The 26,638-nt window shown below is 41.1% G+C and overlaps 1 protein-coding gene across 3 annotated transcripts in view; it reads left to right on the top strand.

Moving 5' to 3' along the window:
• The window catches only part of CHRNA6 (cholinergic receptor nicotinic alpha 6 subunit), a 30,983-nt gene extending 4,345 nt beyond the window's left edge, over positions 1-26,638 (top strand). The window contains exons 1-6 of one of the 3 annotated variants that reach the window (XM_071802401.1): positions 15,934-16,207; positions 18,570-18,709; positions 20,567-20,611; positions 21,723-21,832; positions 21,951-22,935; positions 24,515-26,638. In XM_071802401.1, the coding sequence (XP_071658502.1) occupies positions 16,129-16,207; positions 18,570-18,709; positions 20,567-20,611; positions 21,723-21,832; positions 21,951-22,935; positions 24,515-24,637 (1,482 nt within the window). In that variant the 5' untranslated portion in view covers positions 15,934-16,128 and the 3' untranslated portion in view covers positions 24,638-26,638. Of the gene's footprint in view, positions 1-15,932; positions 16,208-18,569; positions 18,710-20,566; positions 20,612-21,722; positions 21,833-21,950; positions 22,936-24,514 lie in introns of those variants that run through there. The other 2 variants (XM_065861525.2, XM_071802402.1) reach the window with 2 other exon arrangements.

The following is a 26,638-nucleotide window of genomic DNA, read 5'->3' as shown; positions in this document are numbered from 1 at the left end:
GAAGAGTGTTTAGTGAACTACTCTAAGTCTCATGCAGAGGTAAAATATTTACCTTTTCTTGCAATCTCTATTTGCAGGATTCCTTAGAAGGTCACACTAAATGTCTGGTCCTGTTTCTTAATCATGTTCTCCTTGACTGGGAGCAGCTGCAAGGCTTTTCCTCAAATTTGTGATGGTCTAGCACATCTCAGGCAGCTTGTGAACATGAGTAGGTGGTTCCCTTGTATGTCAGACATGACAGTTTCCTGGGAAGCCTTCTGGGCAACATGATGTTTTTCGAAACTCTCACTCCTGGGTGTCACAAAGATGCAGCTGAAAACAGGGCTCTGATCTATTCTTTCTACTTTTCTGCTCTGTTCAGCAAAGCTTACCCTGCACTTATGAACAAAGCCTTTACAAGGTTCATGCAGAGTAACTTTGAAGTTAGAAGGGGCAAACCACAACTCTTTCTTGCCATCGCCCATGCATTTTGATGGGCAAAAATTGAAATGTCCAAAAGCAGACAGAGGGCCCTGTGGATTCAGAAGAGCACAACTATCAGGAACTCGGCTCTGAATGTAGGGAAGAAATATGCCTACCAGATGGAAGCGAAAGAATTCATGCCTGTGTAAGGACCAAGCAGAACCCTGTTGAGTTAGTTTTCAGTGGAGACCTTATGCTAGGAAACAGGGTAATTTTGATTGCAGTGCAACAGTGGAAGAAGCTGCATGGCCTCAGAATTGCCATGCAGTAGTGCCCATCAGAAGTCTTGGGTCTAATTGCAGGCAGAAACCACACTGTCTGCAACTCTCTCATTTCTTATATGCGCTGGGTCTGAACAGGAAGGGGTGGTGAATTTGTTTTATCATCTTGTCAGGACCTTTCTTCTGCATGAGAGAGAACAGCTAAAGACCAGAAGGGAAACTTTCAATTTCTATGGTCCAACAGTGGTAGTAATGTGTGCTGCCATTCAAAGAACATTAACCAGTGGACCTTCCACAGCATTGGTACTAAACAAGTGGAGGTTGAGTCCAGTCACTTGTAGCTGGGCCAGGGCAAATTCTTGAGCTATGGTTCCAGTTTTCAAGTATTCCCAGTTGCTACAAGATTTGTGTCAGCTTCTGTTTTGCAGCTCATCCAGGAGGGAATATTTATTATTGAAATATCTGTTCTTAATGGGCCAGTTAACTTCTCATTTGTTATAAAGTTCAGTAAACAGAATCCAACAGACAGTTTTTTTGTGTGTGAAGTAAAATTTAAATTGTCTGTATTTGGTCTGACAGCGAATTTTGGAAATCCATGGTTGCATTAATATCAGTGATGACTCATGGTTTGAACTTTAAATTCAGATTAGATGCCAGTCAACATATTAATTAATACAAGTTTAGAATCCTGCCTCAAAAATGGAAAGGCACAGGATTTACACTTTCTCACTTGTTCGTTCCAGAGGACATGGATTATAACTCATATTTTGTACAGGCTGGGGAGAGGCAGGCAGAAAAATAGTTACAAATCACACAATCTTCTAGAAAAATCAGAATCGCTGCTCTTTGAGTTCTTTGAAAAGCTTTAATTGGCTCATTTTGTCTAAAGAAGTTGACCCAACTCTACTTAATCAAAACTATGTCTCTGTTACAAAGCTATTTCCCAGTTTGACACCAAATATAGCCTTCATTTCCATATTAGACCTGCTGTGGCCATCATACATGCTCATGAGGCAAACCATTAGAAGTTCTTCCAGTTAGGAACCACGTCAATAATTGAGAACATAAGTAGTCTCCCAGCAGTGAGCTTGTGATGTGGGTAAAGAAAACTAAGGGCATTGGTACACTACCCCTTTCAAAACAAGGAATAAAGGTGTTGTCCCCTGCCATGTGTTCTTTTCAGCTGTAGGTCTGTATTGCTCATAATCAGTCAAGAAACTAAAGTTCAGAAATAAATGTGCTGGCTTTCATTCTACCATGGCTACAGCAATCCTTTGGTTTGTCTCTAATCCCTTTTATATCCATCTTTTATGAGCTCTAATTAATGTTTAATTCCTTACCAAAGTCTTCCATTAGGGATTCACTTTATTTCTGGGAGGCATAAGGCCATCACAACTAATATGTATCATTTGTTTGACAGTTTTATGGTTCAGTTGGAACAATTTGCAGAGCTGTCCGTCAGTATCTTCCCTGCAGCTTTGTAGCCTTGCTATTTTTTGTCATGAACTGTAGAACACAGCAGAGTAACAGGCCACTAAGTGATACTTAGAAACTGAAGGAATAAAGTTCAGAAAAGCCATTGGAAATACTTTGCCTAATAATTTATTAATTTGTCTTACTTTGTTTTGCAAAGACCTAGTGGTAGTGAATTAGGAAAGGAGCTATGCTTTAGAGACATCTCCTCAGCAATGCAGGACTTGCAATATTTTTGTGTCGTGTTTACACAGTTCTGCTAATCAAGTAGTAGTGCAAACTGTCACTTCTCTGAACCTGGGTAGGGGATGGCTAATACCTGTGCTTTCTTAGCATGGGCTTTGTGGTGCACTGTGGAAGGCTGGTAAAAGCGTTTTGCACTCTCCAAGTGGCTGGGCATTATCTGGTAAGGCAACAATGGGAGAGAAAGGAAGAGACGACAACAACTTCAGTCTTTGGCCAGCTCTGCAGGCATATCACCTTGCAAAACAGGAAAAAGTCTGTGCCGTTACCCTTCCATGGCCTTTAGACAGGGCAATCTCTAGCTGTCTATGAAATGGCTGTGCATCTCCACTGTGCTCCCCAAAGGTCTCTTTAAGTACATGCGTACAATTCTTAGGCATAGCCTCTCTCTTGCAATACCTGGCTTAGACTCATAACAGACCTTGTATCTTGACAGATTTGCCTGTGATCACAGTTGCACGCAAATCATAAATAAATGGTGACAGTTTGTGACAACATTCCCGTTTCATTGCCATTCCAGGTGATAGTGGGGATATTCATGCCAGCATTTCATACAGCTTCCCAAGGAAAGCCCATCCTTCCTCTAGAAGGGCAATGACCAGTCCCAGGGCAACAAACTTTTGCCAGCTGCTGCACAATTTCATACAGTGCTCTCTAGAGGCTTTTCATAATGCCAGGAGGAGCCTACTAAAACACAGAATGCACTCATGTGAGAATGAGAGCTTGGGGTTTGCTCAGGCTTGTATTCATGCTTAACCTGATACTTTTCAGGACCCGTTTCTCTCATTCTGTATGTGTGCATAGTGTTACCCAGGCTAAAGCAAGATGGAGTTGTTGGGATGTTTGAAATATTGTTGCTATGCTCGCCCAAAGGTTTCAGACCAAGGAGGTGTAGGTTGTATACAAGGAGGTGTAGGTCTATAGTGTGTAGATAATTCATAGGAAAGTTTGTCTGGCAAGATTTGCACAGTGGTGGAGCAGGATGTGCTTAATTTAACTGAGTACTCATTTTCAAGGAACGTAACTCCTAAAACAATAGATGTTAAAATTGGCAATTTTTGAAGTTCAATCAATATATTAAAACAGAATACAAGGTCATCCAGCTTCAGGGGTTTGCAGCTGCGTCCTTCTTTTGTACAGTTAGACTTCTCAGTTTTACCACTTTCTGAAAACGAACTGGTAAATTCCTTAAACAGGAGTGCAACTGCTTTCCTCTGAAGTGCAAAGCAGCTTTAGCAATTCAACAGACATGAGTATTGCACACTCATTTGGGAATTTATGGGCACATGCTTCTTTACCATTACATGTTGTGATGCAGCTGGAGAGGACAGGATCATCACAATGTTTAGATTAGCACAGGACATCAGTTTCAAGTATGCCTTGCACTCTTAGGACCTTCCGAATCTGTCAACATGATTTCTAAATATGTATATGCATGCACACACACAAACATGGAAATACATATTCCTTTTATCAGGGGAGTCAGCTCTCAGTTTCTTGTCAATCAGAAGTTGCTGCCTGCAGCAACTCCCCTAGGAGTGACGACATCCTGTATGATAATTTTTCTACATGGTGGGTTCATTTTTCTTCCATGGGGCATATTTTGCTGCTCTCAGATTTCCATATGACTCCTCACAGTTTCTATCTGAAAAAATAGGTGAGAAAGGATGATTTTGAGGGAGGAAAAGGGGATGCAAAGAGGCAGCACTGGAACCTCTACTTTCCAAACCATATCCTCTTCTTTGGTTTGTATTTTGCAAACTTCAACCATACTGATAAGTATTTCTTCACAGAGTCATTGGAATTTTTGGGCTAATGGGGAAGGATAAAACAATCTATAGAAACAACAGAAACAAAATTGAACTCAGTAATTTCCTTGATAGCTTTCTATGTGATAAGTAACAAAGTATTCTGTGGATAGGGGCTACCAAGGCAGTAAAATCTAGAGATGTCTATCAGACTGGCTTTATTTTTTTTTTCCCCTTCCAAAACTAACCATTTTATTTTCAAGAGAAATCGCTTTGAAAAGCACAAATTAGGATACTTGAAAAATTTCTGGAAAAATGTCAGGTAACCCCCATAGACGTGACTGAGGAAAATGAGGTTTCTTTGCAACAGATGTGTCTCTTATTTCCACTTTTGCCTTCATACAAGCTTTGCAATGCTTCTAGCCATCTCCAAACCAGGGGATCCTCTTGTCTGAGTCAGCATCATTTTAGTTCCAGCAGATGTTAACTGTCATTGCTTCTCACTCCCCATGAGCCTTATTCAGGGGATCTCACCCTTTGCTTTTTGTTGTCAAGCTGCAGCTCATTGACAATGTAGATATGTTAGACAAGCACTGAAACACTCCTTCCTGTCTTGGTGCTGATGTTTGACATGGCACCAATTTGCTGTGATGCCCAGTGGATTACAGATGCCACTTTGTGTCACTTCTTGCTCTTCATCATGTTTTCTCTTAATGTTTGCATCTGTGGCCCTGGAACTTTATGGCTGAATTTGCACCCCTGAAGCCAAGGGGTGTCCTGCCAATTTATATCTACCTTCTTCACGACTTTTGATTCAAAACTGCTACATCTTTTGTAGTATGTATGAATGACAGTTTGAGTATGTCTGGCTTGCTCTGCACATTCCAGCTCAACACATGCTTCAGCCTTGATTGTGACTGCATTTTTTTATTCCTCCGTATACAGTTAATGCAGGGTGATTTAAAATGCTCTTGATGTGCTACTGGATGCTTCTCCAAAAAGCAAATCACAATGGTTACAGTACTCTGCTTCTCAGCTGTATTGCTGACTACAATCATATGTTTTGCACCATTTTTTGCTTCATTAGATATTCACGTAGATGAGTCATGAGCTCAAATACAATATATCTATAATGTTATCATTACAATGCCTTAAGGCACATAGCACGGAAAGCTAACATAAGAGTTGCTGCACAGCCTCTGGAGGCCTGCAAAGGAATTTTCATGGTTTTCCTCACCTCTGTCACCCTTTTTTTTTCCTCAAAGAGAAGAAAATTCTTCTTATCGTTCATGTAAGTCTGCCCCAATTATTATGCATCTGAACATCTTCCTTGTAACAGCCTACTTTGCAAATTTTAGGGGGTGTTAGGTGGTACAAGCATACAGCAAGTGGGGAGGCTGTGTTAGTCTCAGAGTCCAGAGAAGATCTAGAGGCGAAGTGTCATTTTCTTGTGCCAGATGAAACAAGGGGAGGAAAAACAGTGAGATCTGTCAGGCCTAACCACACAGGAGGCAGAGGTAGCTAGTACGTGTAGAACAGGTTCTGAGATACCCCTATTCAAAGTTGAGCTCTGCATCAGCAAATCTTCTTCCACTGATAGCAGAAAAAGCCTTGAAATGGACGCTCCATTTCTGGATAGATGGAGTTAGATGGAATTAATCCGCCTTAAGCAGTTTATCTGCTTCTGCCTGAAGCAAAGATAGAAGTATCTCAGCTCTGCCAAAACCTAAGACCACATCACAGACAATGTGGCATGGCAATTGATCACCAAACACTCCTGTCTAATCCCAAGCCTATGGACAAAATTTGAAGCCTGTCTCCTTCAGACACTGCCTTTGCTCACAGTTAATAGTCAGTGGCAATACTTGTGTAACTAAAGCAAGTGATGTTTTTAATTAATTTTTCCACTTGCTCCCTCTCTCAGTCACTATGCTCTTTATGAGGTTGCAGTTATTCTCCTTTCTTCCTTCCAAATGCTCTTTCAGAGCACAACATAAAAGATGGTTTCTGACCATAATGACATCAGACTTTCTCCTTACACTTTTGGCCAGAGGCACAAGAAGTATAGATGGCTCAGCCTGTCCTAGAAACGTCTGTGCTCATAAGGTTCACAAAACCATGCATTAAATGAAGTGTACAGATCTCTGTAGCCATCAGACAGTCATTTGACAAAAATAAAGCATTGCTACATAAAGAAGTCAACTTTGCTGATGGCCTCCATGCCTCCCTCACTAATATGGTGGTGTCCATGGGAGAGATGGACAAGTCCACCAACCTACCAAAAACAAGATCCTGTCACTTGTCTTTTGTTAACCTGAGTGCACATTATTTGTGCTTTCAGTTACAGAGTTACTGTTTTCTTAGTGGGATTACTCCTCACATAGCAGAGGATAGGTTTGTGTTTTGGTTTTGGTCTTCTTGTTGATGATGTTTGGTTTGTTTGCTTTGATTTTGTTGTTGTTGTTTGAGGTTTTTTGGTTTGGGTTTTGTTTGTTTGGGTTTTGTTCTGTTTTTTGTTCTGAATTACTAGAAGATTTGGATCTTAATTTGTCACCCATTTAAGTGGGAATGGGCAGCTGGTCTCCTCTGGCATCCTTGAAGTGTTCTCCTTCCAGATGCAAGCTTAGGCTAGCCCTGCAAGGTTAAAAACTCATAACTCAGACATCCCAAAGTAATGTGTTTCAGGACCACTGGAGCTTTGGTCACTTATACTGCAGTGCCTTTGTTCTTTGTGCCTCTGCAGATTGTGATTGATTTAAATTCTGTCGGTCCCACACCTGCCTTTCTCAGTACACTTTATTTGAGAGCCAGAAATTAAGTAATAAATAAAGTGGATTAAAAATATTTTCAGGTGAAGTTTGGATTTTTGGCTAAGTGGTTCTGTTTGCGCAAGGTTGACATCATTTTCTAAGAGTAAAAGAGTCCTCTTCCTGTCCTTTATAACAATCAACACAATATTGAAATATTTCACATAGGAGGCATGTCGTGGTGAGAATTTGTAGGAGATGTCACTTGGCTGCCTGGCTTGCTGTTCTGAGGCTGCTGCGTGTCACTACAGTCATAGCATACTACTCTTCTCCTTACCAGATCTGTCAGGAAGTCTAGGTTTGGTCGTATACTTCTTTTCATAATTTTTCTTTTTTTACCTAAGAGGAAATTAAAATGTCTTGTGAAAATATGCATGATTTTCTGACAAACTGTAGAAATGGCTCAGAAAAATAGCTCTGAGCTATTTGAAACAACAGTGCTAGGACATGTGGCACAGTCCAAGTGCAAGTTCTGTGGCACAGTGTAGACACAGTTTTAGCACAGAGATAACAATTTTCTCTTTCAAAGAGGAGGAAATTCACCAGACACTTACACCAGTTCCTTCTAGAGAAGAAAAAAGCTCCCTGAGAAGAATTTTGACCTAAGTTCTCAGCTAGTGGGAAATCCATGCACACTTAATGTGCTTTATTGCATGTCAAGGGTCTGATATCAGTGCCACTCTAAACCTGCATACTTTGATAGGTTTTCATGTAGTCAAAATAAAAACATGTACACAATTTCTCAGTTCCACATGGAATTTTAACAGAACTATTGAGATCTGACCAACTAAATTCCTGCCTATTTCTGGCATTCATTTTACTCCAAAATTTCTCAATATTTTGTGTTTTTAGAAGTGTTCCTGCTGACTAATTTCCAATGAAATCTTATTAAAAACACAAGTAGGGGCTTAGTTTCCAGTGAAATTATGATTGTGAATATGCCAGATTGTCCAGAAAGTATCCCTTTGTGTTTAGCGTCCTGCAGTCCACATTTTCCTATTCCATTTTTGTTGACTCCTGTGATTTCTCAGTGTTTTGGCCATTCCAGGTGTTGATGTGACCATCAAGATTTTTTTCATTCATCCCTTGTCTCCTTTGCCAGTTTGGGTATTAAATCCTTTGAAGATGGGCTGTCTCTCAGTGTGTTTGTCCAGAGCTCACACAAAGTTAATCTTTCTGACATGGGAATATTTGACCACCCCTGCATTACAGGACTGCATCTGCACTGCCCGCTTTTGAGAAACTCCAGAAACCTTTAGTGGTGAGCTGGGAAAATAGTTACAGAGAGAAATACTGGATTCTTTCAGACACAAACATTTTTCTTACTACTGCTGGTGTTGCAGAGTGAGGATATGGTCTTCAGGAGCAAAAAGGGAATAGACCAGGTTAAAAAAATAGTGTTAATACTTATTAATCAGAAGGGATCAAAACTACTCACAAAACTGAGCACAGATAATCCCAAACAAGATAGTTTCTTCAAAAGCAACAGGACCCTAAGGATGAAAGGATCTCACAGACTCTGAAACAAACAGGATTACTTAAACTTCCCAGCTCCCTGGCTCATTTTAACAAAGGTGGGAGAGTGGAGTTGGTAATTTTTTTATATGTTTGCTCAGCTGTTTTCCATTCATTTGCACTGAATATGGCAAATTCTCACACAAACTTTCAAAGATACATCTTAAATACTGAGGCCTTACAAAATACTGCAGCACCTATCTTGCTTCCAGAAGGGTATTCTTCTCTGTCTTCAGGTGTGCCCTTTAGCATATGTAAACACCTTTGCAGCGTGCACAAAAATGTTGTAATGCCGTGGGAGATGTTGCGGGGGCTAGACATGAAGATTTTTTAAGAGAAACATATGTAAATCATTCCAGTGTTCCAGAATAAGGCATAAGGACTAAAGTCTTGACAACTTTCAAGCCGTTTATGACCTCTTTATGATCAGTGGAGAAGCTGTGTCCTTCAACAATCTCATCACTTTGGAAAGTGTTTCAGATTTCAGGCAGGGGTACCATAGGTGTTTTTACAGGGTTGTTGGTTTAGTTTCATTATAGAGGAAATCTGAGAACTGAATGTCAGAATTCCTGCTGACATGGATTTTTCACCTCATGCATTTAGATATTCTCTCAAATGTCTGAGTTTTGGGTTTTGTTTTTTTTTTGTATTGGCTGAGGTGCCAGCTGGGAGTTAGATTTTAACAGTACCCACTGCATTGTTAAGGTTTTCCTCCAACACCAGTAAGGTACAAGAGTTTACTTAGACGTCAAACCTGACAAAAACTTTTCCCTCACTTAGCCCCTCTTCAGTTTCTATCCTCCAAAAGAAAATTAGTGTCAGAGGAATGTCAAGCAACCTGGCCTAGATGTGGTGCATTTCTGAGGTTTCTTTCTGATAGTATCCAGCATTTAATGAGACATGAATGGTTACCATGTTTATCACCGTGTAGCCAAGCATTTGTTATCTCTGCTGTACTTGGACATGAGGTAGGCAAGAAGGTTCCAAGAGGTACACCTATGTTGAGAAGATTTATCCTGCATCCCTCTCTTCACTTGTTAAAGTATTTGGTTTTCTTTCTACTCCAGATTTTGAGATAAAAATTGGGAGAGGGACTATATTGTACTTATTTCTTGTCTGAGAGTTTTATTTTCTGTGTATGTTGCTAAAGGTTAAAGCAGGAATAAATAAATGCTCTTTATTTTAGCGAAGCCTCCTATTCTAATTATATTTAGGTTTTCACAGTTTTTGTGTCTACTCACTGACCCCTCTAAAGTTTACATAAATTTGGCATTAATAAAAAACTCTGCAAAAGTGTTATTGTCAAATATGACTCAAAGAAATTTAGAATAACTTTTATTAAAGATAAATGAGCAAAACAGCACTGGGTGGCCGGGGACTCACTGCTCCACCCAAAGGCACGCAAATTGGTTACAAAAAAAAAGTGTTTGTGTACAGTCTGTGAGTACACACCCCCGATCTTCTTCCTGATTGGCTAGATGGGTTGCTATGTTGTTCCCCGCACAGCAAAGCACATCCCCCTCCCCATAAGCACACAACATCTTTCCCACCAAAACTTGCAAACCAGGATGTGCAACGTCTTTCCCTCCAAAACTTGCAAGACCAGCATGTGGCAAACTATGGCGGTTAAACATTTACACAACTCAGTGAATCGTCAACACTCTTAGCACATGAGATCCCAGAGCAGGAGAGAGACCAAAGCCTATGACTTACACATGGGGGAGATCTGTGCTTTGCTGCGGAGAGTGCAAATGAACAAGCTGTGTGAACGCACTGCTCATGGTGTAAGACTTGACAAACAGGACGATACTAACACTTAAATAAAAGGTAATGACCTGAAAGTGCTTTCGTGGTAGTGGAATGTCTGCCAATGAGGCAGTGAAAACTGTATTCCTAATAACTTGCTTTATTTTAATGATATCCAGGAGTAAAAGAAAATACAGGATCCCAACTGCACTTAGAACTAACATGGGTTAATAGAAACCTGCTCTGGTGAGACTGTAATTGGCACAGACAAGGCAGGTACAGCATGCAAAAAGTCAGAGCAAACAGCAATATAATGTTTAATTATTCAGTTCCCTGGGAAGAGCTGTGATTTTGTCACTTCGCTATGGCACTCACTCCATAGAAGAATGATAAAAAATGGAATGGAGAAATACTGTTGTTAGTATTGTTTCTGTGAAGCTGTAGGATATAATACTGGGTATCTAAACGACTTAGGTTTTGGTGGCTGGTGTTGCCTGTTGGATTTCCACATCAAATGTTTATGGAGAAGATATGCCAGATTTCATACAGTTGGAAGTGCATGGTTCTGCACATGTATGCACATAGAGGAGAAAGGACAACATAATATTTTCAGACTTGTCTGAGAGTGAGAGTGTTTGTGCGTGTCTCATTGTGAACATAGGAGATGGTGCTCTGGCACCTGTGGAAGTTGATACATGTTTGTCCTTTGTGCTGTGCATTTCAGTGTTGGAACACTAAGCTATGGCAGGCGAAGCAAGCTTCAGAGGACTAAATATTAACTGAAGCAGAGAAGGAGCACAGAGAGACAGACAAATGGATCTCACATATTGGGATAAAGAGGAAAACGAGGGAGGGCTAGAAAGACAGAGGTTGTAGCAGGCATAAAAAGAGGAAACATAATAAAAACGAATAACAGGAACAAAAAGAAATAAGAGAAGGGGTGTGAAATTTACCACTCTTCTCTCTCCTCTGTGTTCTTATCACCTATTTATTGATCCTCTGGTGCTTTGTACATTAAGAGGAAAAGAGGTGGGAAGATGGGAGGGAAGGAGGGGAGAAGAGAGGAGAGCCCAGTGCTCACTGAGATAGAGCAGTTCTCTTGGACAGTAGTCCCAGAGATGACCTCTGCCTTCCTACCTAAGGTCTGTGTGACAGTTGCACATCCATCCCCACCCCCTCGATGAGATCCAGAGCCTTCAGTAGGGCAGTTGATGGCTTTTTAGTACCTTTTGCACCCCACTGTGCCTGTCCTCACATACACACCTAGGTTGGTGCCAATGTGCCCACAGTCATATCCTCCCCCATCCCGGGGCACTGTGACTTCTCATATTCAGCACTCCCTGGGGCTGGGGGAGCAGGAGGGGTGGGACCACAGGGCAATAAACAGGGTCCTCAACCAAGGAGGTGCACAGTAATGCACAGTAATGCTCGTAATGACCACAGCCAGATCTGACCAGACTATAAAACGGGGTCCCCGCTGAAGACTCCCTTTGAGTGGTCTCCTCAAAGCAGCGGGTCTGTGAACAGAGCCTTACCCTTAGACTGGGACCCCATCTAGGGAGACTCCCTGGGACTGAGTGCCCTCACCTCCTCTTCAGTGATTTTCCTGCTGGATATATCCTTGAGTGAGTCCTTGCCCGCCCCAGGCAAACAACTAATTTCTCCTGGGTACCCTTGAGTGAAAGTCCTCTCGTTCTGTTTTTTGTAAGTGAATGAATGCACACTGCTCATCATAATTATTCTTATGTGGTTGTATAAAAATAATTTCCTCAACTGGTATCTGAACCTGTGTTTTATAATGTTGTCAGAGTGCTAAATAATTTGGATAAACCCTGTTTCTTTTTTGTTTCTTGGCTAAACTGTTCTGGCTAGAATAAAGTCTGTTTGGAGCTTGTTGCCTGCCTAAACTGACTTTTGGTGTGCCTCTGTGACAGTCTACGATGCCTTGAATTGTTAAAAAAACTGCTTTATTTCTACTGTCAGCTAGAGTTATGCCTGGCAAGGGGTGGCAGCTTAGCTTGAAAGATCTGGAATGTGACAGTTTCCAACTGCCATGAATCAGAACAGTGCATTTTAAGGTAAAATGTCAGCGTACACAAGCAACTTAGTTATCCAGGCAGCACAGGGAGGGAAAAAACACTATTCCCAACAACCTGTGCAAGCTAAGCTATTCCTTCATCACTCAGAACCTGCAATGCAGCTTCACATCCCAGCTTTTAGAGCTTGTTCCTCACTTGCCTGCTCAATTAAAGCAACTCGCACTCTCAGAAATTTCCCCTCCATCTGTAAGCTTCCCAAGTTCCCTCTTTACCTTAACTTAGCTAATGCATAAGCCGTCCAAGGTTCACTACAAACTGTCAGTAAGACAGTGGGATTTGACTGACAGTTTCACTGTCCCATTACGGTTTCCTTCCTCTGGCATCATTTTTATTTGCAGTAGGTGTCCTGTACCCAGGGATGTACTACGTGTGAATACCCAGATAGGAGCGAGCTGTAGCTGACTCGATTGTTTCCTTAATGGCTGGCTGCTTGCAAAAGGGGTTTGATAGTGGGATAGAAATAAAATACAACGCTGCTGAGATCTGAGTCATCTTCACAGCTATTTCAGCACAGCCGTAACAGGGAAATGTACAGGTAGCCCTGAGCAAGCAAACAGTGGGAAGCGGCTCTTTTCCCACACAACGCTTCTAGGCCAGTAATGGAAAGGTGAACAAGTGTCCCTAGGTGCAAATTCACTTTCCTAGTAGTAGTTAGCAGTCAAGAGCACTGGGAAGTGAAGTCCCACGCTGAGTTCAGTGGCTTTTTAACAGGTGGTCAGGGTACGAGTGTCTCACCATTGAAAAGGTGTTTGTCACAGCCCCACTGCAGATGAACCCATGGCATTGTCAGTGCCTACAAGCAATTCAGATATGGCACTCCAGCAATGAACTACTTAGCTCTAGAGGGAAAAGTCAGCCATTCAAACCTAGGCCTGACTCCAAAAGTCAAGATCTGTCATTAGCATTGCAAATAGCACTGGAGCATGTGCCTCCAGCCAGAGTTACAGGGCACACAGGCAATCCTCTAAATTGGCCCTGATGCATTTTACACAGTCAACACCATGCAACTATTGCAATGTCAGGCTCCAGTGGTGAAGTGCATTCATGTGCTATAAACCTTTATAGTGGGCAGATTTTGTGTATCCCTGCAAGCTGTTCATCTTCTTTGGCTGAGCCACCTCACTTAAAAAAGGGAGGCCAGAGATTTTGCTTTGAGTCAGGATGTTTTTGGAGAGTAAAAGCACACGGGAAGGGACTATATCAGCCTCTTCTCCCACACATGGAGGGCCAAGGAAGAGTGAAAGAGTGTCACTATGTGCTTGCTGTTTGAGCCTGGCATTTTGACACCTTCCTTGGCCAGTTCAGGTTAGATTCAATTAGGTACCTTCCCTAGCAGCAACGATTCACAGGCTTTTTGCTCTGCTTCTAGCTGGCTTCTTTGTCACTGAAGCAGTACTTAAACTGGTCTCTCTGGCCTCTCCATCTGGATGCCTCAGCAGCCAGTTGTCATGGCCCAATTTGAACTGTGCCTTCCTCTTCAGCCTTTCCCAAGAGCAGCATCCACTCCAGCAGGGTCCTACCAGCAGGGCAGGTGTGGCACAATCACTCCTGCCATCTGCTTACTGAATAATTTGTATTGCCTCCTAACTCACCCTGCTTCCCCAGTCCCTCCCTCCCCGTAATAAAGCAGCTCTTCAAGTGCAGCACTAAGAATCACCTTGCCAGCTGGCCTGCCATTGCTCTCCTTTCCAGACAGGAAAATGCACTCATTACGCTCACTTCTGAAGACCTTCCAGTTTAACCCACATGCGTGTTTGCAGGTTTGTTAACTTTTCGTACTTGATTCCCTTGCCTGTCAGTTTTTTGGAAGACCAAAAGTTTGGAAGTGTCAAAACATTTTATTTTAGGGTCAGGTTACTTTCAAATTTATCTGACTTTGTTACCATATGCCATCTTTCTACAAGCACTGAACTTTGACAGCAGTTCATATACCGTAACTACAGCCAGCCACGAGCATCCTGTGATGGTATATGGCTGCATAGTTCTACTAGCCACAGTGCACCGTGGGCTTCATGAGTTCAAGGAGGAGTTATGAGCTTCCTTGGATAAGGTGAGGGAACTGCAAGGTTACAGACCTGGACTGTTAACATCGTTCTAACAAACATTGCAACTTGCAAAAACTGGACACAAAGCAAAATGTTTTTGTGGTTTTTTACCTCTTTTCTTTGGAAAATGGCAAAATGGAAATTTACAAGAAACATCATTATGCTGAAATCCACATTTTCATCTTAAAATCATTTGTAAGGAGAATTTATATCTAACTTCAGCTTAGAGGTGGATCACAACTGTCATCGTCTCTACTTACAAACATGTTTCGTTTTCTGCTGCTTTTGAGAGTGCAAGGTGACTCCCCCAAGGTGACTCTCTGCTCAAGGCTCCCTAACTTCAGTGAGGTCTGGAATAGGACTTCTGTTAGTAGTCCTCCAAATCTGCTTTTTCATCCCTTAGAACTTGCCATGGGCAACTTTGTCCGCTTCAAGTATCTTCTCTGTGCAGGAAACTCATGCCTAAGTCTCTTCCAGACAGACATCTTCCCTTCTACCCACATTTTAACAACTTGTGTACAAGATAAAGTGCTTTCTCATCCTGAGCTCCAGCATTGCCTCTGTGTTCTGCAGTATGGAGGGCATCCTTTTTCTGTTTATGGCTTGTCTCTTCTCTCCACACTTACACAACAATGTAACAGTCACACAGACTTGTTCAGGATGGATTGAGCATACATGAAGGAGATTTCCCTGTCTGAGCTGATTTCTGGAGGGCTGGATGGCACCAAGTAACCTGTGGTGCCCTCCACCCCCTGCAGTTAGACAGGGCCCTCAGTTTCTCAGACCATTTGCCTACAGATTCTTTTCCGGCATTCCAGTTGCAAGGACATGCATACTGAATGCTTGAGGAGTGAACATGCATTCAACTCTAGGGTATCAGGACCTCCAGTTTTTTAACTTCTGTCATTAAGAGTAACACTTCATCACAGTGAACCTGACCTGTTAGGTACTTCTGTAATAGCAGCTAATGTTTCTCCTTTATTCTGCTGCTCCATTTCCACCCTAGCAGGATACTGGCACAGGAATCACTGCACACACACACACACGAAATATAAAAAAATTGATGCTGTGAGCTGACTTGTTTGTCATGAAAGAAGATTCTTAGTTGGTCCTGCCAGACAGCAATAATAAATCTACTTGACTTAGATTTTTTTCACTCAGAATACTGTCAAGCAATTCTATCACATGATGCTATACTTATTTCAAGGTTCTAATGGTTTCTGGTAGAGGTGTTAGAACCATATAGCATCCATTTCTCCTGCTGCAGAATTAGTCTTCAGCCCAGAAACTGAAGTTGTTTCATCTCTGTATATTCTGATGGACAGACTCAGGTTAGCACCAGGGAATAGCTAAAGCAGCTGCTTTTGGATATGTGTTCTTTAACCAGTGGGTGGAGGGCTGAGTGAATTCCTCCTCCCCTCCCTGGCTCCACACTGGGTGCCCTGTGTCTTGCCTTCCCTCTCTCCTGCCCTCTTATATGTTCCCTCAGCAGCAGGGGTGCAGATGACTGGAAATGCGAAAAGTCATCTGATAGGATGCTGCCTGTCTCCCTTCACTCTGCACAGCATAAGCTCTCCCTTCCTGGTGATAGTGGAAGCAACTCTGCAAGGCTTTGCTCTGCTCAGCAGACTGCAGAGTTTGCTGCAAAAGCAAAACTGGAGTCCGTCGTACTGCCTGCTTACCATCCAGCGGGCTTGTATGTCTTCTTGCCTTCTGTTTCTTTCCCCAAACCTGTCTTCTCAAAAGGAAGCTCTATTCTGCTGCTAGCAATGCATCCTAAGAGGTGGCTATGTTGGTGTAACCCTGCCTTCTGTGTGTGGTTATTCGTGTTCACATCTTTGATTAAAGGTAGGCTCTCTTTGATACTAGTCTCTAAAATATTTTCTAGTCACTGTCTCTGCTTCTGCTTTCGTGGAATGAATTGAATGTAAAGCTTCTACCAGCTATTTCTAACCTGAAATCTGTGACATTTCAACAGTATTTTGAGAGCTAAAGCAGTACAAGTTTTTACACATAAAACTCTTAATTTTGATTTGATAGCTAGTTGAGGAACTGTTATTAGCAAAGGATGAAAATGAAATAGGAGTTTGAGTAATTTTGTTTAGTGCTCAAATTTTGCAATTGCTTAAATAATGCAGGCTAAATACATGCATTTTAGGTACTGACACATTCAAAAGTGAGAACTTGATATATTTTTATTCGTTGTTGTTTGTGATCTATAGCTAAACATAATGGAGTGATTTCCTCACACAAGTCTCACTGAGGTTCAGCAGGATTTCTGCTTTTAAGACATTCCATTTTTTTTAAGGTCTCACTTCCACTGATGACCAAGACATATATGAATTACAGTTCTCATGTTACCAAGGTATAAGACGTTGTCTTAAAGCAACACCAATGAGATGAGAATCTGTAACAGAAGAATAAAAATGAAAGGCCTAAATCCTTGTCCATTTCTGTTAATTTATTTCAAAACATGTTACAAAGTCAGCAGGAAAATTTCAAATGAAACATGATTTTAGACTCACCAGCTTTAGTCATAAGACTAGTAAGAAACTCATGATCCCACAGTGGGGTAATTCTAGTCACAGTGAGATGGATGATGATGAAGAAATCTGGAAAGGAAATTGCAGTTTCCTTTTTGAATGGCACAATACATGGTATACAAACATCCAAACTTTATAGACATTCATGTATCTTCTCTGGATGATGCTAAAAGGATGAAACAGAACATTAAGTCATAGAAGTTTTACTAGAATTTTCTTTCCATACCTGCAAGTCACCGGTAACCAACATTTCAGCTTTTAGTTGTGATAATCTCCTGAATGTGAACATGCTTCTTATCACCTTAGAGGCAGAAATGTAATTTCTTTCAAAAACAAGGGCATGAATATAGTGCAGTATCATGAGACTAAGCATCTCCCTGTAGGACATCTGTGCAACCACAGGCCCTTGTGTTCACTGAAGGAAATATAAATTGTGAATTTATGTCCTATGCTGTGCCAGAGACCATGTTGCCTGCTACAGGACTTTTTTTGTTTAATATTTGCAGTCATAAAGGCTTATCATGATGGCTTTCCTGTTGTGTTCTATTGCAGTCTGGGACTAACACAAAAGCTTAAAACCATGTATCTGAAAAACTAATTTTTCCTCAGCTGTATCAGTAGTATCTTTGGTATCATCATATAGCTTTGATAACACAGCTGTGCTCAATATGAGGTGCGGTTTCTAAATCTTTGCCTTATGAAGTATTTTGAATTTCAGTGCTGAATTATAGTACTATATTGAAATATAGTAGTATATTGGAATAGCGAAGTTATTCAAGAAAAGTATTGTTCTGAGCTCATGTCACCAGAGTCCACATGATTTAATCTTTCCTCTTGAAATCGGTATCTGTAGCTTTTAGCACTGTGAAAATAACTATTTCATGTTTTGGCTATACACAGCAGATTGAGCGCTCTTCTTGACTCTGCAGTGAGGTGGCTCTGTGCCTGTCATATACCTTACGCTTGCTAAGCAATCCCATCTGTCCTGCGTAGGCTGAGGGTTACAGCTATGATCTGCTTGATCCCAAAGAACTGCTCTGTATTACAAAGATGCATGCTATTCTATAAGAAATGATAATATTTCCACTTTTTTCCTCATATAACTTAATAAATGAACTTCCTTCAGAGAAAATGTTGTACTATCTAAAGAGCTGAAACAGCACACACGATGATAAAATGTAGTCATAGCTTTTAAGACTAGGAGGCATCATTACGATTGCCTAATCAGAGTCCCTGACATCAATTTTGATCCAGTAGTTGCAGCCTCAAGCTTTTAAGTTCTGAGTAAGTAGCTATGCTTTTGATAAACTCTCAGTTTTACCATAAAAACTCCCAAAGATTGAATCCACCATATTTCTAATTTTTCTACTTCACACCACCTTATTCTACTTTGGTCTGGTATCAGGGCAGGCTGGATGCAGCTTAGGAGACATTTCCATTCAGGCCATTACCTTACACTTTGAGGAGATGGGAAGCAGTGGGCAGTGTCCTGCAGGAGAATGCTTTCAGCTGACATTGTTCTGGCAGCCCTTTTCTCTCAGTGCTCCTGTGTCCTGTGTCACAAGTACCAGGATCCAGAAATACAGCATGGACTACTATGTTATCCAGCACCTTCCTTTCGACTTCCTTACCGCTGATGTAGCTGTTCTTTATCTTTACCAATACAGATACCACAACCTGCGTATCGGAGGAACGGTTATTTCACAAACTCTTCTCCCAGTACAACCAGTTCATCAGGCCAGTGGAAAATGTGTCTGATCCTGTCACAGTGTATTTCGAAGTGGCCATTACCCAGCTTACAAATGTGGTAAGACTCATTACAGAATAATGCTGAGGTTTGGGGATGGTTGCAAACATATGCAAATTGCTAAAGCGGCAGAGGTAACAGTTGCACCTACAACTCTCATAGCTGACATTGTCATGTGTGCGTATATGTACATGCTGAGACCTTTGCTGTTCTTTCTGTCAGCTGAGTCACTCCGGTTACCCAAATGAGCAGATTGAGCTACACACTTTCCTTTGCTTATTCTGTAGTGTCAAATCCCTCTGTTTCAGGCAGCAGCCTCTGGCATACAAAGTGACAGTGTTGGATGTTTACTGTCCACAGGCCTAGCCTGCTCCAGAGATGCCTGGTGTGTTCATCATGTGTAGCATTGGGCCTAGTTCTCCTGTGGGGCCAGTGTCATTTTGCAGTGGCCCTGAGAGACAAAATCTTCTGGTTTTGCTTGCTTTTTCAGTCTGTTTCAAAATAACATAAGAGATATACAGCCTGCAAAGTGGTGGTTTAAAGCATGGAGCTGGGGATGAATGTTGTGTGTGTGTTCTGGGGTGCACTGTATATAAGGGTGTGTGTGTCTGAGATGACAGACCTGCTAGGCAGGGCAGGGGACTGTGGAAAAACCAAAACGTGACCATAACCCTCACTGAAGTCTGCTCTGTGAAGCAAATTATCCACAGAACAGATGCAGAGTTTTGATTCTGATGCACATAGTTGAGTCCATAATGAAGAGACAGGCAAACAGTAAGGAGCAATGCTCAGCAGTAGCCAAGGAACTAAGTTGTTTGAGAGTATAAATAAAGGCATTGTAAGTCCTTATGGTGAAGGCTATTGTCAACTTTTGGAGTTCCTTTATCAAAGTATTTTGTTTCCATGTAATAGGTGGCTTGGCAGATTTCAACAGTTGTGTTTCACATTGCAGCTCCTAGCTCCCAGTGCTGTCTTTGGAGACAAAAAGGACTATCATAAGTAAATCTGTTGGATGTTTCTCAATAAAGGGTCATGATTTTTACAAGAACTTAGATAGCTTAACCCATGGACAGGAACCTTACAGGGCTTACAAAATTATCTTCTTTTCTTAATCTTCAGAACAGAATGTCGGAAATTCATCTACAACATTTTCTACCTTTAGCTTGTAAATATCTTAACTTTTTGAGCACACATGCTTAAGAACTAAGAACTACCCAAAGAAATATTCTTGCAGATATTTTAATTGTGAATGTCAGCCCACATTCATAAATATATGTAGTATGAGTCTTTCTGAATACTTCTGGGCTGAAGGCTTATTTATTAGAACAGGATCCCCTCTTTTATTATGGTGTCTCTTGCAGCACCTTCCTGATTCATCACTGATTGGCAATTGCAATAATTGACTGTAAAAAGAAGGTCTCAGTAAAACAATGTCCTAATTAAGTACTGGTTGAAATCATCTGCTCTAGAGGTTTGTATAGAAATGTGAGAACATGGTGCTACAGATGCTATTTTTCCTGAGTCTTGACCAGTACTGTACTGTGTAAACAGAGCTTTCAAAACACTGAATCCAACAAAACACATAGCCACCGGGAGGACCCTATTCCTCTATTACTGGCCAGAGCAACTGTATGTTTTGTGTTCTTCAGGTACACAGGTCTCTGGAAAAACAATACAGCTCTTTGTATATCTGATATTTGTGGGGCATGTTTTTTCAGTTGAGCTTTAGAAGTTTTTCAGTAGAGCTGTACATGTCTGCGCATGATATATAAGCTCCCCGAAAATAGCCAGAAAAGACCTGGTATCAGTTAATACGGAATTCTAGTTTCCATTTTTATAAAAATAATTTTGTCACCATCTCAGGATACCGTAATTAATTTATTGAATAAATATGTGCATGCCTGTGTTTCTTTCTAGGATGAGGTCAATCAGATCATGGAAACAAATTTGTGGTTAAGACATGTAAGTCACTGCATTGCTTTTCTCAAACATTTGCACTGATAGGATGAAATGTATATTACCTTGTAAGCTATATCTATAGAATCAGTGATGAGTTTGTATCAAGGATTTTAAAGATATGAATAAGGAGAAGCTTCATTAGCCATGACCACATTTGAAAAAGTAATTTATTAATTCTTATTTCCAGGAAGTTACATCTCTCATATTTTTTCTGTGTGGTATGTTCTCCTCCAACGATCCAATGATCATTTGTTTATCTGGTACCTCTGACTGGACATACCCACAGAAGAGTGATTAAGTATGCAGGTCTGCAGTCTTAGGTCATGTCAATATTGAAGGTTACAACCACAACACTTATTAGCAAAAGAAGCATGCCTCCATACACTTATACATTGACAAAGTCTTTAAAGGACCTAAACTGCTGAGAAAAACAAGCCAGCTTCCACCAAAAACACTATTTCATTCAGGCACTGATAGTGGTGCACACAAAGCTTTCTGTAAAATATACTGTACTTACGATAAGGGTCTTCAGGGTAGGCTGTGGGAGCAAGGAGCATGGCGCCATGATAGGGCACCAGATAGCAACACAAGAGAGCTACTGGGAATCCCTTGGTGCCTCTGACTTGATAATTTGCTACCCCTGTGGAACCAGTAATGTCCCCTGGTAGCAACTGCCTGTTAGTGTACATATGTACCTCTGTTCTCATTAGGATGCTGGTCTCCTTTGACACTGGCCTCCTTTAACCTGCAAGGTGCACTCTCATGACAGCAGCAGCAAGGCCTGTATTTACTCTCTGCAGTGAGGATGTGACCTTGCACAGGTGTCTATACTGATGTAGCAAGACAGAGGAGAGATCTCAGCAGATCAGCAATGGATAACAATTGGCATTGCATCCCCTCACAGAGGAGGGAGTGGTAAATCAATGTAAGCAATATTCATATATGTCCAGTGTTTCTCCAGGTCATGGCCTTGTTGTCTTTCAGACCATTGTCTCCTTCTATGTGTGCTGCGCTGTCAGTCTTTATCATAGTCTGTCATTTTACAGGAAGATCTGAGAAGCAGAAATTTGCTGATAATGCAAGGTTTTAAAATAATTTTCCTTTCTTCTTTCAGATTTGGAATGACTACAAATTGCGATGGGATCCCAGAGAATATGATAGCATTGAATTTGTTCGGGTACCAGCAGATAAAATTTGGAAACCAGATATCGTCTTGTATAACAAGTATGATGAATGAGTTTCCATTTTACCCTCTCTCTCAAAAATATCCTTGTGCAGTGTCCATGAAAGACATTTTACTTTCATGGTGATTTTCTTATCTTTGTCTAACTTGTCTTTCTAGTGCTGTGGGAGATTTTCAAGTTGAAGGCAAAACCAAAGCCCTCCTTCGCTATGATGGAATGATCACCTGGACTCCACCAGCTATTTTTAAAAGCTCCTGTCCTATGGATATTACCTTTTTCCCGTTCGATCATCAGAACTGTTCACTGAAATTTGGCTCATGGACCTATGACAAAGCCAAAATTGATCTTCTGATCATTGGATCCAAAGTAGATATGAATGACTTTTGGGAAAATAGTGAATGGGAAATAGTTGATGCTTCTGGTTACAAACATGACATCAAATATAACTGCTGTGAAGAGATCTACACAGACATAACATATTCCTTTTATATTCGAAGATTACCCATGTTTTACACCATAAATCTGATCATTCCCTGTCTCTTCATCTCGTTCCTGACTGTGTTAGTTTTTTACCTGCCATCTGACTGTGGTGAGAAGGTGACTCTTTGCATCTCTGTGCTGCTTTCTTTGACTGTATTTTTACTGGTCATCACAGAAACAATCCCATCCACCTCTTTAGTAATTCCCCTTGTAGGTGAATATTTACTCTTCACTATGGTATTTGTGACTCTGTCAATTGTCATCACGGTGTTTGTCCTGAATATACATTACAGGACTCCAGCCACACACAAAATGCCCAAATGGGTAAAAACCATCTTTCTTAGCCTGCTCCCAAAAGTCCTGTTGATGCAGAGACCATTAGAACAGCAGAAAAAAAACATCTCCAGAAAAAGCAAGAAAGGATCAGCCAATATGTTAGGCAAGTCAAAGCATAACAAACAAAAAGATAGCAAGTTACATAAGGAGCAGCAATGCCATCACTGTGATAAGACAACTGAACTCACTACCACCAAAAGACAACCGAGCCATCAGTCCCTGAAGTGGATGGCAGAGCACATGGAGTACTCCCCAGAAGTGAAGGATGTCATTAGCAGTGTTCAGTTCATCGCAGAGAACGTGAGGTCTCAAAATGAAAACAAAGAGGTAAGGGAGTTAACCACTCAGGAAGGCAGACCAGAGGAATTGGAGTTGTTGGGTCTAGAGAAGAAAATCTTAAGACCTGTGGATGAATAAATCACAGATAAATCATGCACTGGGGATGGAACAAGAAAAGTGATCTCATCTACTCCTCCTCTGTCCTCAGTGGATAATTTAAGCAGCAGGACAGTTTTAGATTAGACATGAGGCTCACTCTTCAAAGGAAAAGGAGCATCAACCTATTGCAGCCATGAGGAATGACCTTTGCTTGGCAGTGGTTCAGGCAGAGTTGATCCTGCCATGAGGAAGGGCATAGGCTAGATGTGACCTTTCAAGGTCTGTAACAAACCTACTGTAGATACTCAGAAACAGCCCTCTTCTACTGCTCACCAACTGCACAGCCCTGGTAAGCAGTGACATCTCAATACTAAGCATGCTATTTACCAAGCAGGATATTTTTCTATGGTAGTAATGAAACGAGCGAATTTGGGAACTGCTTTTTAAGGAGAGAGGCTTATCTGGCGGCACAGGAGTTGATCTGGGGAACTGTTATCAGTGAAAAATCTGGTAAAGATATTTCTTTCAGAATGCTGTTGTCTTTACTCAGTTTCAGTCTGGTGTATTCTGATTTTCTTTTATAGTGATTTGATGGATTTTAGCTTCAGCAATACAGTATTTTCAGTCATGACAAACATATGTTGAAATCAGAGTTGAGTTTTGGGGGAAGACACCTGAATAAAAACAGGCAACAGAGAAATAAAGACAGATTTTTGAAAAGGAGGGGTGTGTGGGTAAAAATGAGACTTGGCGTTTGAATAAATGGATTTTCTTGTGTGAGTTTATAAATTTTTCATCCTAACTGGGATTACTGTCACCAAAAATGATGCATGTTTAGAGAATTCTCAGGCCATGTCCTCAGGTGTAAACACAAGCAACTAAAAGTAGCTCCAAGAAAGATTACCTGACCTCTCCCCACACCCAGGCCTCACAAAGAATAAGAATGCTCTGACACCTCAAGTTGTTTTTAAAAAGTGTTTAGAATCTAATGAAACTTATCTTTGATCTGTTGTTAAATGTTTGCTTTTAATTTTAAAGTTTTTTTAGATGCTCTATGATGGCAAAATCTATTTCAAAAATAAATACTGTTGTATTTGTATTGAAAAATACAAAAGGGGAATGTTGAGAGGTATTCTTTCCATCAGAATATTTTGTTGAAATCAGTGCAAATTCATTATTCTACCTTCTGTTAAGCCACTCCACTTTATACCCACCACATGATCAGGTCCTATTTGTTAATGTCAGCATCACAGCTGTAGCTTGCCAACAGACTTGAATATTTGGAAAAATTCAGCAGACTAGGATGGTGTTGAATGTTCTCAGCCAAAAGTGATAAATACTACTAGAAAATCAGCACCGTTTAAAGACACTTGGAAACTGCAGCAACTATAAGCACAACAGGCAACACTATTGATGACTGCATGTACATTCTTCACTACAAGGGACATTCTACTGCATAATGTCAGCTTTCAATTGCATGTTACATTATCTGTAGTTTATGCTTTTCCTTTTTTCTTTTCTCTTGCAGGTGGAAGATGATTGGAAATATGTAGCTATGGTGATAGACAGAGTATTTCTCTGGGTGTTTATAATCCTTTGTGTGTTTGGGACTGCAGGACTCTTTATCCAGCCACTAATAGCACATGCATAACTTGACCCACTGCTTCTTATCCACTTCTGTTCTTGTTTCGTTTCCAATTCCAAACAGTCTCCTGTATTTCTCTCCTTTTACACAACCCCTCTACTTATCGTCTCCTCAGTACCCAGCCACAGAAGAAATGACAAAGAGAGGAAAGGGTCCTCTGAGAAAGCAAACAACCCAAAACAGAATGTGTAGAGGACTCAAAATGAGTTGAGCATGTGGCCTTTCTATGGCAGAACACATGGGATTTTTAGAGTGCCTGTCTGTCTTTCCCTCAGTGAGATCAGCAGTAATAATCACACTGAGGATCACAGGAGCAGGTTGAAGTTATTGAGCTTTTTCCTTGGTTTCAGTACAGGGGGTTATTAGGACAGTTCAGGCACTTCTGAGTGCATTGCCCAAAGAGGGCTCTACCTGGCTTCATTTTTCTCTCCTGATCGTAGCTCTTCCTCAGGTCCTCAGTTATTTTACTTTTCCTCTCTATCACTTTCTAACAGCCACTCTTTGGTATGGCACTTAGATGAGGTATCACAGCCCTACTGACTGGACCAATGCTCTTTACTGTGTTCTTGTGTCAGGCAGCCAAAATAAAAATAAAAGTACAATCAAACCAATCCCTTGACGCTATAACATTTTCAATACAATCTAAAATAACAGGTCCTCATCTTCTGCAGTATATGTACACAAATGAGGTTCCCAGACCAGCAAAGCACGTTTATGTTTATGATTGACATCAGACGGGTCTCTAGCATGTAATTCTAATTGAAGACAAACCGACTTAATATTTTGCACTTCATGTAGCCTTGCTGACATCATTTGAAGCATCCTGGAGTCACCAAAGAGGAATAACCTGGATGCACTATGGAAAATCGGAAAAGACCTGAACTATCTGTTGTTGCTATATAAAGCATCCACATTTGAATTCTACATGCTTCTAAGACCTTTAAAAACCTAGTTCATCTTCCACTGAACTTTGTGTGCAACCAAGGTCCCTTTTACTTCCTGATACTGAGTACCAAGTCCTTGGTGAGCTCCAGTAGGATTTCTAAGCCATGTTTCTCTCATCAGGTTAAGAGTGGTCCCAGACCACAAATTCTGCTCTGAAAACTCTTGCTTGCTCAGGCCCAGACATAAGCCTGAGGAGGAGAGTTTGTCCCTGAGTAGTTACTCATGACACACAAAATTGGATTAACTTTATTGGATTGATCTGAGTTTTCTGGTGTTTTTAAACCTCAACATCAGCTTGGATTGCACACATCCCAGCAAGAGAAGGCTGGCTATCATGAATCTTAATGCACCTTGTTCCAAACAGCTATGCAGCAATTTTCCGTTTTATGGCTCCTCATGGGTCAGGGCTGTGTGTGCAAACCTGTAACTGAAGAGACAGTTCCTTTGCAGCTGAGGTTGCCGCTCTGTAACCCAGTTCCAAATCCTAGTGTGCTTCATCTTGAGGCACTTTGTGGGTGTGCACCTGATGCAGTTTCTATACTATATGGCCAGTTTAGCCTCAGGTCCCTTGTCTGTTTCAATTCCTGTTGGTTTTGTGTGGAAGGAGTCTTCTCTAAAAGGCACCATTCCAACTAAAGCAAATGGCTTCAAGAGTAAAAAGCCCTTCTCTCTTATAGCAGGCCCTAAATTTAATTGTACAGTGTCGGTACAGTAGTTTCAGTGTCTGCCATGCCTCAGTCTCTGCTTTGAACATCACGAGTCCTTGGAAAGCATGACTCCCTGTTTCTGAAGTCTCTGACTGGCATTTTACTCTTTTTTGATGCTCCATAATAAAGATAATAGGATTGAGTAAATGTATATGTCACAGATAAAAGTGGAATGACAAGAATGTATCTGTATTAATCCTGTAGCTGAAATATGTAAAGTCATTATTTTCTAGAAGAAAGCCACATTTTCTATATTTTCCATGAATAATGCATAATTATGTAGTGACAGACAGATGTGTGAACATGCATGGTTTGCTTTGTTAGCCTGTCAATTAAATATCACTGCTGGGATATA

This window comes from Patagioenas fasciata, chromosome Z (assembly GCF_037038585.1).
Source record: "Patagioenas fasciata isolate bPatFas1 chromosome Z, bPatFas1.hap1, whole genome shotgun sequence".
NCBI lineage: Eukaryota > Metazoa > Chordata > Aves > Columbiformes > Columbidae > Patagioenas > Patagioenas fasciata.
This window is presented reverse-complemented; position numbering and strand designations above follow the sequence as displayed.